The 12,465-nt window shown below is 44.4% G+C and overlaps 1 gene segment (V, D, J or C); it reads left to right on the forward strand.

The window, feature by feature from the left end:
* LOC122545453 (Ig heavy chain C region-like) overlaps positions 1-11,219 on the forward strand; it is a 69,244-nt gene extending 58,025 nt beyond the window's left edge. Inside the window, 3 exon segments of the C gene segment in view lie at positions 5,058-5,363; positions 10,259-10,561; positions 11,020-11,219. Of these exon segments, the coding sequence occupies positions 5,351-5,363; positions 10,259-10,561; positions 11,020-11,126 (423 nt within the window).
* The last annotated feature ends 1,246 nt before the right edge of the window (positions 11,220-12,465 follow it).

Genomic DNA, 12,465 nt, shown 5'->3' on the forward strand with positions numbered 1-12,465 from the left:
CAAGTTGTTCAGAGAGAAAATGCATTTGAATAAATTGAGAATGTTCAGAGATATTTAATATCAGAGAATCGTTGAATGTGAGCGCACAGATCTCAAGCTGTAGTTTTACAAGAAACTAGCATGAAGTAACAACACACTCCAGAGAGCAGTGGCTGCTGTAATTGGGTGGGAGTTATTATGATCACTCAAGTAGAGAATGTCAATACTCCCATTCCAAATACCTGTAATCAACAGAAGTTTTTTAAAGAATGTGTGAAACAATTAATTTGCTAAAATATTTTAATAAAAAGTGTTCACTGCCAGTGCTAGCCTAACGAATGACACAATGATAGGAAGGGGCAGGAGAAGGGCACTCAGTCCCTTGAGCTGTTCCACCACTTACTGAGATCATGGTGCATCTGCGCGCTAACTCCACAGGCCTCCCTTTGGCTAAAACTCTTTACCACCTTTGATTAACAAGCAAAAACTATCCCAGATTTAATGATTCGACTGCCCATAACAAAGGGAGACACCGTTTTTGAAAGACATTTTGGTGAGAAGCTAAAGTGACACAATGAGGCTGAAATTAATTGGTCATGAAAATAAGCTTTAAATTTCAGATAATTTCCCATTTAAACATCCCAGTCATCATATTCCAATAATTTAACATTATACCTGCCTGGAATAAAGAAATATAATTTGTGGTTGCCATGCTAAAAATGAGGGAAGGTTCATTCCCATTATATGATTAAGAATTCCCACTTCAGGCGACTCTCTGTGTGGAGTTTGCACATTCTCCCCGTGTCTGCGTGGGCTTCCTCTGGGTGCTCTGGTTTTCTCCCACAGTGCAAAAATGTGGGTGAATTGGCCATGCTAAATTGCCCGTAGTGTTAGGTGAAGGGGTGAATATAGGGAATGGGTCTGGGTGGGTTGCGCTTTGGCGGGTCGGTGTGGACTTGTTGGGCCGAAGGGCCTGTTTCCACACTGTAAGTAGTCTAATCAAGTAGCACTGTTTGTTCAGGGAAAACACAGTCAAACCACACAGAAGGAAACCATTCACAACTCCCTCAAATAATTTTCAATTCTTCCAGTGATTATCTGCATCTCTAGACAGGTGTGGAAGTGCCGGACTTTTTATATCTCCTTGAGAAACCAGTCGTCATCAGCCAACTTGAATTGCTGAAGTTTGTGTGGTATAAGGACATTCACAGCACTGTTAGAAAGTGAGTCCCATGGCTGTGAGCAAGGAAGAGCAAAGGGGAAGGGAAATAGTTGCAAGTCAAGATGGAGTCTAATTTGGAGGAAAGCTCTCATTTACATGCATGCACGACCTTATCCTCAAAGATCACCGTTTTGGAACATGCTGCCGAAGGGACATGTCAGCATACAAATTAGAAGCTGAAGAAGGCACCTCAGTCCCTCCAGAATGCTATTCCATTCATGGGACCATCCTAAATCTTGCTGTTCACCAGTCTTTCCAACACCTGATAAAATTGAATACGATTGTTCAACGAAAGAATGGTGAACCTTTGGAGTTCTCCGCCACAGAAATTGATTGAGGTCAAAACATTAAATGATTTCAAGAAGGAGATTGGTTCCTTCAATCCTTAAAAAAAATGTTACAGGTATGTGGGGAAAAAGGCAAGCAGGGTACAATATTGGTTAAAAGTCTTGAAAACATTGAATGGGGCATGATTTGTAAGTTTGCACATGACACCAAAATTGGTGGTATAATTGGCAGTGAAAGTTATCTAAAAGTACAACGAGATCTTGATCTGTGGGCCAGTGGGTTGAGGAGTGGCAGATGGAGTTTAATTTAAATGAATACGACGTGTTGCTTTTTGAGAAGATAAATCAGGTCACAACTTACAGAATTGATGGTAGGGCACTGGGTAGTTTTGTCGAACAGAGACCTGGGGGTTCAGATACACGATTCTTACAGAGTTAATGGTAGGGCACTGGGTAGTGATGTTGAACCGAGGGAAGTGGGGGATCAGACTCATAGATTCATGAAAGCATTGTCTCAAGTAGCTAGCATATTGAAGGTGTTTGGCACATGTGCCTTCATTGGTCAGAGCATTGAGTGCAGCGGTTAGGGCTTCATGTTGTAACTGTACCAGACATTGGAATGAACTGCCAAAAGAAGTGGTAAATGCAGAGATAGGTACAACATTTAGAAGACATTTGGACAGGTGCAGGAGCTGGATAGGTTTGGATGGATATGGGCCAAAGGGAGACAAATGGAATTAGTTTAATTTGGGAACTCTGGTCAGCATGAATGGGCTGGACCCAAAGTAGGCTCAAAGTTGTAAGCTGGTGAGCTAGTGAGGGGATAGATTGGGAATGTGGGAGGGTTTGGGCTGGTAGGTTGTGAGGTGTTGGGTGGCTGCTGGGTAAGCTTGCATGCACCCTGTCTGGCAGGGTGGCATCAAGGCAAATGGTAATGGTCACAAGGATAATTTGGTCGCATTGTGTTTGGTAGGTGAGGGATATTTAAGCTGAAATGTAGGAGGTCTGTCTTTGCAAAGCTTGTTAGTGATGAGATTGGCAGGGTGCCAGGCTGGTTAGTGGTGAGATTGGCAGGGTGCCAGGCTGGTTAGTGGAGGGATTGGCAGGGTGCCAGGCTGGTTAATGGTGAGATTGGCAGGGTGCCAGGCTGGTTAGTGGTGAGATTGGCAGGGTGCCAGGCTGGTTAGTGGTGAGATTGGCAGGGTGCCAGGCTGGTTAGTGGTGAGATTGGTAGGGTGCCAGGCTGGTTAGTGGAGGGATTGGCAGGGTGCCAGGCTGGTTAGTGGAGAGATGGGCAGGGTGCCAGGCTTTTTCGGGGGTAGAAGGTCACTGTAATGAAGTAGTAGGTGGACGTGATTTCAAAATGCAAAGCTCAGAGTCTGGCAAAATGGCAGGTGGTAAAGGACAGATGTGAAAGGAGCTAGGATGCAAAGTGCTCAGGTTGACTTGGGTAAGTTGAGATGTCAGTGACCAAGGGCTGAGGTCATGTCTGGGGTAGTGGGGTTCTGTCAGAAGTTGTGAAAATAATGGTGCCAGGTCCAGTAAGGGCCAGATTCAACATGGACCAGGTACAGGGTGGCAGAAGTGGAATTGAGTGAAAGGAAATGAGATTATATGTCCACCTGGATTATAGAACGTAGAATGTTCCAGTGCAGTATAGGCCCTTCGGCCCTCGATGTTGTGCCGACCTGTGGAACCAATCTGAAGCCTATCGATCCTGCACTATTCCATTTTCATCCATATGTTTATCCAATGACATTTTAAATGCCCTTAAAGTTGCGAGGATACTATTGTTGCAGGCAGTGCATTCCACGTTCCAACTACTCTGAGTAAAGAAACAACCTCTGACATTTATCTACCAGCCCTCAATTTAAAGTTATGTCCTCTCCTGCTAGCCATCACCATCCAAGGAAAAAGAGCCTCACTGTCCACCCCATCTAACCCTCTGATTATCTTATATGTCTCAATTAAGTCACCTCTCAACCTTCTTCTCTCAAACAAAAACAGCCTCAAGTCCCTCATCCTTTCCTCATAAGACCTTCCCGCCATACCAGGCAACATCCTGGTAAACCTCCTCTGAACTCTTTCCAAAGCTTCCACATTCTTCCTATAATGTGGTGACCAGAAGTGTACTCAAGACTCCAACTGCGGCCACACCAGAGTTTTGTACAGATGCAGCATGACCTCATGGTTTTGAAACTCAGTCCTTCTACCAAGGAAAGCTAACTCAAAGTATGCCTTCTTAACAACCCTATCAACCTGACTGGCAACTTTTCAGGATCGATGTACACGGACACCAGGATCTCTCTGCTCATCTACACTACCAATATGGATTGCCTTGGATGTGTTTCTTGTGATAGGGGTGGTGTATTCAGGGCATGAATGAGTGAGTAACAGGGTAGGGTTTGTCAATGTGGGTGGGAACTTAGGTCGAGACAAACAGGGAGTGGTTAGTCTGAGAGATGAGAGTTTTGATGGTGAACTGTATGTCAGTTTGATAGTTATTAAAGTTAAAGAGTACTTGTTAATTTCTGAAATCATTTTGACGTAAATAGTCAGCTCAGTTAGCTGTAATGCTTCAAAGTCTCTGAACCTTAATGGTCCTCCATTTTTCAGAGGCCTCCAGAATTAAGATAATTATAAATTAGAAGTTTCAACTTCCAGCCAATTGGCATGAGGTCAGTTGTGAGAGCCATCCTCCCAGTCCCAGTGCCCAGCTCCTGCCTGTGCTGCTGCTGCTGCTGCAGTGACCTTCCTCCCAGAGAGAACATTCTGCCTTGTATTGCTACATGAGGAAGGCTCACTGGATCTGAACTGTTCACTCTGATTTCTGTCCAGAGATACTGCCAGCTGTTGGGGTTTTCCAGCAATTTCTGTTTTTGTTTCTGATTTCCAGCAGCATGGTGCCTAGTGGGGCGGCACGCTGGTTCCATGGTTAGCATTGCTGCCTCACAGCGCTAGGGACTCTGGTTCGATTCCAGCCTCGGGTGACTATCTGTATCGAGTTTGTACATTCTCCCCATGTCTGTGTGGGTTTCCTCCCAAAGTCCAAAGATATGCAATCTGGGCCATGTTGTGTTCAGGGATTGGGAGGTTAGGTCCATTAGTCAGGGTTAAATGTAGAGTAATAGGGTAGGGGAATGGGTCTGGATGGGTTACTTTTCAGAGGGTGGGTGTGGATTTGTTGGGCCAAATGGCCTGTTTGCACACACTGTAGAATTTCAATGAATCCGCATTTCTTTGGTTAATATTTTGTGAAACCTCTCTGCTCTTCACTTGCAATCCAGTGGAAGTGTCAGTTGGTGCGATTTTCAAACAATTACTGGTGGTGGATTCAGATGTTCTTCTTCCCAAATTATATGGTAATTGCCAAGGTAGAGGGAATGTTTCTGAAGAGGGAATCAATAGATCATGATCAGCACCTGGTAAGAAACAAAAATAACCACCAGTTATACTGTAGACTTCAGCAGGAGCATACTGCCAAACGTTTACAGCTGAGGATACATTTGAGTAACTGATAAGGTCAAATTAACAGGAACTAATGTGCTCAATTGATCATTCTATCCTAGAGACATTGTCTTCCCCCATGCTTTATGGCCTGGTCTCCTCCTGTCAGGACCACAGCACCGGTTCTGTGATCTTTGGTTGTTTGGCGATGGACTATTCCCCTGCCGTAACCAAGGTAACCTGGAAGAAAGGTGGGGAGCTAATCACGACTGGATTGAAGACTTACCCATCAGTGAGAAAGAAGAAGGGAACCTACACCCAGAGCAGCTAGTTAACCCTGCCTGGGTCAGCGGTACATTGCCCCAGCAAAATCTACTGTGAGGTTCAACACAGCGGGTCACACAAGAGCAAAGAAATGTCATGTCCAGGTAAGTGTTGTGGGAACTGAGATAAACAGAACATCTGTGATTAACATGAATAAGGCATTATTTATAACAGTTTTCACAGAATCACCTTATAGAGCACAGGAAAAGGCCCTTTGGTTCATCCAGTCCACGCCTATAAATAACAGCCACCATGGGTGGCACGGTACCACAGTGGTTAGCACTGCTGCCTCACAGCGCCAGAGACCTGGGTTCTATTCCTGCCTCAGGCAACTGTCTGTGTGAAGTTTGCACATTCTCCCCGTGTCTGCGTGGGTTTCCTCCAGGTGCTCCGGTTTCCTCCCACAGTCCAAAAATGTGCAGGTTAGGTGAATTTGCCATGCTAAATTGCCGGTAGTGTTAGGTGAAGGAGTAAATATAGGGGAATGGGTCTGGGTGGGTTGCTCTTTGGAGGATTGCTGTGGACTTGTTGGGCCGAAGGGCCTGTTTCCACACTGTGAGTAATCTAATCTAAGTATTCCAGTCTCATGTGCCATTGCCTTGTGTGACTTGCCTTTGCAAGTATGCATCTAAACACTTCATACATGTTGTGAGGGGCTCAGTCTCTACATGACTTGTAGGCACTGAGCTCCAGACTCACACCACCCTCTGTTTGGTTTTGTTTTCCCCAAACCACCTGGTCTTACCTTCACCTTGCGCCCCTGAGGCATTGATCTCTCCCTCAAGGGGAAATGTTTTGTACAGTTTACCCTGTCTGGAATTATTTTAGGCATGGACATCACAATCATCTTCTCCCTAATTCTCCTCTGCTCCAAGAAAAATCCCCATCTATCTAATCTAGTTTCATAGAGGGTGGTATCCCGACTCAGGCGACTGACTGTGTGGAGTTTGCACGTTCTCCCTGTGTCTGCGTGGGTTTCCTCCGGGTGCTCCGGTTTCCTCCCACAGTCCAAAGATGTGCAGGGTCAGGTGAATTGGCCATACTAAATTGCCCGTAGTGTTAGGTAATGGGTAAATGTAGGGGTATGGGTGGGTTTCGCTTCGGCGGGTCGGTGTGGACTTGTTGGGCCGAAGGGCCTGTTTCCACACTGTAATCTAATCTAATCTAATCTAATAACTAAAACCCTCGAACCCAGGCAAAATCCTGGCAAATCTCATCAATGCTGCCTTCAGTATAATCACATTCCTTCAATAACATGCACACAATGTTTCAGTATGGCCCAACCAGTGTTTTATTTAGTTTCAGCATCATCTCCCTACTCTTCATTGTCAATGTCTCGGCTAATCAAAACAAATATCCTACTGACCTTCTTAACCTCTTTATCCAGCCAACACTATTATAGGGGACCGGTGGGCATGTACACCAAGACCCTCAGTCACGGTGGTTAGCACTGCTGCCTCACAGTGCCAGAGATGCCTCATTCTGATCCTCTATCTTATGATCTTGTGGTCTCCAAATGACATGGTAAAAATATGTAGTGACCCTTACTTGAAAATAAATCAAAATTCATTCAATACTTCATTCCCTGCTCAGGAATGACTTGTTAGCCTTGGGCATTGTACGACACAGATGGTTTTTTAATATCTGGTACTGAGCTCTTTAACTTCATTTATGGGATCAGACCACAGACCAAGTGGGTTTCACATTTGATTAACTGGGATAAACATGCTCTCACTGGGCTACTTTAAGACGCTCTCTGTAATTAGTGAGTGAGGCAGGAGAATAAATTCTGGTGGGAATGCTACACTTGGGATAAATGAACTAGGAATTCGAGACATGCTGATTCAGCCTGATTTGTGATGGAGATGTTTACACAGTGAGTATTAGACATCTGAATAAAACCTGTGCTCATTTCCATCGAGTTTGTAGATTAATTTAAGATACTTCTGCTTGTTTTTTTATGTTCAATGAAGAAAGTAAAAAAGGCAGTTTGGTAAAGAAAGTGAATGTACAGACCAGTCATGACCTCATTGAATGGAGGGAAAGACTTGATGTCCAGTGCTGCACTCAGTGTCTTGTTTTCAGATCTCCTCCAAATTCAGCCCACGAGGAATAACGTCATAAATTAGAGAATGATCTCACACCAATAATGCCAAGTATTTTTGATCACATTAAATATATGAGCCGGGGCAGGTATCAGATCTTGTGGTGGGAGAGCATTTTGGTGATAGTGACCACAACTGTCTCACATTCTACATAGCTATGGAGAAGGAGAGGATTAGGCAAAATGGGAGGATATTTAATTGGGGAAGAGGAAACTATGATGCGATTAGACATGAGTTAGGAAGCATGGATTGGGAGCAGTTGTTCCATGGTAAAGGCACTATAGACAAGTGGAGACTGTTTAAGGAAAAGTTGTTGCAAGTAATGAATAAATATGTCCCTCTGAGACAGGCAAGAAGTGGTAAGATAAAGGAACCTTGGATGACGAGAGCGTTGGAGCTTCTCGTCAAAAGGAAAAAGGTAGCTTACGTAAGGTGGAGGAAGCTATGGTCAAGCTCAGCTCTACAGGATGACAGGCAGGCAAGGAAGGAGCTTAAAAATGGTCTGAGGTGAGCCAGGTGGGGGCACGAGAAAGGCTTAGCAGAACGGATTGGGGAGAACACAAAGGCATTTTACACTTATGTGAGGAATAAGAGAATGGTCAAAGAAAGAGTAGGCCCGATCAGGGATAGCATAGGGAATTTGTGTGTGGAGTCTGAGGAGGTAGGGGAAGCCCTAAATGAGTTTTTTGCTTCTGTCTTTACGAAAGAAACGAACTTTGTAGTGAATGAAACCTTTGAAGAGCAGGTGTGCATGCTGGAATGGATAGAGATAGAGGAAGCTGATGTGCTGAAAATTTTGTCAAACATTAAGATTGACAAGTCGCCAGGCCCGGACCAGATTTATCCTCGGCTGCTTTGGGAAACGAGAAATGCAATTGCTTCGCCACTTGCGAAGATCTTTTCATCCTCGCTCTCCACTGGAGTGGTACCTGAGGACTGGAGAGAGGCAAATGTAATTCCTCTCTTCAAGAAAGGAAATAGGGAAATCCGCAGCAATTAGAGACTAGTCTCACGTCTGTCGTCTGCAAGGTGTTAGAAAGGATTCTGAGGGATAGGATTTATGACCATCTGGAAGAGCATGGCTTGACTAAATGCAGTCAACACGGCTTTGTGAGGGGCAGGTCATGCCTCACAAGCCTTATCGAGTTATTTGAGGATGTGACTTTAAAAGTTGATGAGGATCAAGTTGTGGATGTGGTGTATATGGACTTTAGCAAGGCATTTGAGAAGGTTCCCTATGGTGGGCTCATTCAGAAGGTCAGGAGGAATGGGATTCAGGGGAACATAGCTGTCTGGATACAGAATTGGCTGGCCAACAGAAGACAGCGAGTGGGAGTAGAAGGAAAATATTCTGCCTGGAAGTCTGTGGTGAGTGGTGTTCCACAGGGCTCTGTCCTTGGGCCTCTATTGTTCGTAATTTTTATTAATGACTTGGATGAGGGGATTGAAGGATGGGTCAGCAAGTTTGCAGATGACACAAAGGTTGGAGGTGTCGTTGACAGTATAGAGGGTTGTTGTAGGCTGCAGCGGGACATTGACAGGATGCAGAGATGGGCTGAGAGGTGGCAGATGGAGTTCAACCTGGATAAATGCGAGATGATTCAGTTTGGAAGGTCGAATTTGAAAGCTGAGTACAGGATTAAGGATAGGATTCTTGGTAGTGTGGATGAACAGAGGGATCTTGGGGTGCAGGTACATAGATCCCTTAAAATGGCCACCCAAGTGGACAGGGTTGTTAAGAAAACATATAGTGTTTTGGCTTTCGTTAACAAGGGGATTGAGTTTAAGAGTCGTGAGATCTTGTTGCAGCTCTATAAAACTTTGGTTAGACCGCACTTGGAATACTGCGTCCAGTTCTGGTCGCCCTATTATAAGAAAGATGTGGATGCTTTGGAGCGGGTTCAGAGGAGGTTTACCAGGATGCTGCCTGGACTGGAGGGCTTATCTTATCAGGAGAGGTTGACTGAGCTCGGACTTTTTTCATTGTAGAAAAGGAGGAGAAGAGGGCACCTAATTGAGGTATACGAGGTAATGAGAGGCATAGATAGAGTTGATAGCCAGAGACTATTTCCCAGGGCAGAAATGACTAACACGAGGGGTCATAGTTTTAAGCTGGTTGGAGGAAAGTATAGAGGGGATGTCAGAGGCGGGTTTTTTACACAGAGAGTTGTGAGAGCGTGGAATGCGTTGCCAGCAGCAGTTGTGGAGGCAGGGTCATTGGGGTCATTTAAGAGACTCCTCGACGTACATATGGTCACAGAAATTTGAGGGTGCATACATCAGTGGTCGGCACAACATCGTGGGCTGAAGGGCCTGTTCTGTGCTGTACTGTTTTATGTTCTATGTTCTATAATGAACAGAATTTCCATGGCCATTCACTGCTCCTGTAACACTTTAGAACCTCTGCAAATGCAGGAAGACAAAGACAATAATTAGGATTAATTACAATTTGTCCGAAATTCGGGATCTGATTTGGCACTCAGCGTGACCAGCAGCATTTGCACGTAACGTTCATGGACATAGAAATGAACTCATTATATACAGATGACTCTTGTCCCAAGTATCAATAGATGGTCTTAAGTGAGAGACCAACTCTGAAAGAAAGGTAACTTCATGGATTACATTGTGGTATCTTCAATGATTTTACTTTTTTCACAGGTTTCACTTGTTACAAAGCCAGTGTTCTTTAGGAATAATTACACAGGTTATGTTATAGGTAATCATGAATGCTTTCACAGATCAAAATACATAAACAATAGTAAGGATCATTTCAGCAATAGTTGGAAGTTGCCATTTCGAAGGTGGTTACTTCACCTTGTGAGGAAATAACCTGAAGAGTGGGTGTTTTCATCCTAAAGAGGCATTTTCCATTGATTTTGATTTCTGTTTCATAGGAGATACTGTGTGCCATGATTACACAGTTAAAATCCTCCCGCCGCCAGGAGAACAGGTCTTAGTGGAGGCGATGGTGACGTTAACCTGCATTGTGTCCAATCTTCCTTCTGGAGTCAGCGTCACCTGGATACAAGAAAAGAAGCCTCTGAAATTAGAAATTGCTGACCAGCCTGGACAGAATCCCGACAGCGTGTTCAGCAAATTAGACGTTTCTACTGAAGCCTGGCTGAGTGGCGTTACTTTTGAATGTGTACCACAGAATCTACCGACTCCGCTGAGAGACTCCATCCACAAGGAGAAAGGTGAGCGGTGAGATTAAAATACAAAGGATCCCATGTATGATCCAGATCCAGTTACACCAATGGCAGGCTTTGATTGGTAATGAGCAAACACCGTTGGGTGCATTAATGATGCGTCTGATGGCAGGATAGCTAAGTAGCTGATTAAGAAGGAGACAGACCAAAGGATATTCTATTCTGGTTAAGTCAGATAAGGTGGGAAGAAGCCTGGGTTGTGAAGTCACCATCAGCAATGACAAATGTCCAGAATATCCTCATTGTGGGCTGGAAACATGGAGGGGACTTTCAAATTAAACTTTTTACATCTTTTACTGAACATCATGGATATCATTCTGCTCCTTTTAGATAATGAAAGTGAATAAATCCCAAATTAAAAATGGCATATTTTAATATTTAGTGAAATCGCGATATTGATTCTGGATTTTTATAGTTGATTTATATTTGTCTCAAATATTTTGCAGTGATTAATCCACGGGAGCCATCAGTGTCTGTGCTCCTGCCACCAACAGAAGAAATCTCCGCTGAAAGGGTTCTCTCCTTCACCTGTTTAGTGAGAGGTTTCTCCTGAGGAGAAAGTGAGGTCTGCAGATGCTGGAGATCAGAGATGGAAATGTGTTGCTGGAAAAGCGCAGCAGGTCAGGCAGCATCTAGGGAACAGGAGAATCGACGTTTCGGGCATTAGCCCTTCTTCAGGAGGTTTCTCCTCCCGAGGGATCTTCGTCAAGTGGACAAACAATGGCGAGCCTGTAAATCCCAGTAACTACAAGAACACCGAGGTAATAGCGGAGAGCGACATCACCTCCTTCTTCATGTCCAGCCTGTTATCCATTACAGCGGAAGACTGGGCCAGCGGTGCTTCTTACTCCTGTATGGTGGGACATGAAGTGATTCCGTTGAAGATCATCAACAGAACAGTCAATAAATCCAGCAGTAAACCAAGTTTCGTAAACATTTCGCTTGTACTGATGGACACTGTTAATTCATGTCATTAAAAATCTCTAAGTTGTATTTAATAATTCAACAAAAGTAATAAAGTTTTTTTCCTCCAGTTTTGAGTTAAATACACAACCGCTGATTTAATTGTGTCCTACTCTTCTATTCCATCTGTGCAATTTAGATTAGGTTAGATTCCCTACAGTGTGGAAGCAGGCCCTTTGGCCCCACAAGTCCATACCGGCCCTCCGATGAGTGACCCACCCAGACCCATTCCCCTACATTTCCCCCTGACTAATGCACCTAACACTATGGGCAATTTAGCTTGGCCAATTCACCTAACCTGCACATCTTTGGACTGTGGGAGGAAACCAGAGCACCCGGAGGAAACCCACGCAGACACGGGGAGAATGTACAAACTCCACACAGTTAAATTGGATTATTAACAGGTCTGGGAAGTATGTCTTGTGCAGTTAATGTTCCCGCTCAGATACAGCCTGGGTGAGAAGCAGAGTAAAGCTCACTCATTGCAGAATTTCACCAAGTACCTTATCCAACCGAAATCCCACTGTGATGAAATCTGACAATGTCCATTCTATGCTAAGGGTAGACCATGAGTTTTGAACTTCGTGTCCCTGATTCTCCGATTGGCCATTCTTACAAAATTTAGGTTAGATTGGTGCTGCAAAAGCACAGCAGTTCAGGCAGCATCCGAGGAGCAGGAAAATCCACGTTTCGGGCAAAAGCCCTTGATGAAACGTCGATTTTCCTGCTCCTCGGATGCTGCCTGAACTGCCGGGCTTTTCCAGTACCACTCTAATCTAGAATCTGGTTTCCAGCATCTGCAGTCCTTGTTTTTACCCATTCTTACAAAATTCACGTCAGTTTTAAACTGCCACATTGCACCAATTGGAAATGTAAATTTAAGAGACTTTTAATCTCTTAAAGAGATACCAATTGTAAAGAGTGCAGAG

This window comes from Chiloscyllium plagiosum, unplaced genomic scaffold (genome assembly GCF_037043375.1).
Source record: "Chiloscyllium plagiosum isolate Xiang-an unplaced genomic scaffold, Cpla_swu_hap1 HiC_scaffold_46, whole genome shotgun sequence".
Lineage (NCBI taxonomy): Eukaryota > Metazoa > Chordata > Chondrichthyes > Orectolobiformes > Hemiscylliidae > Chiloscyllium > Chiloscyllium plagiosum.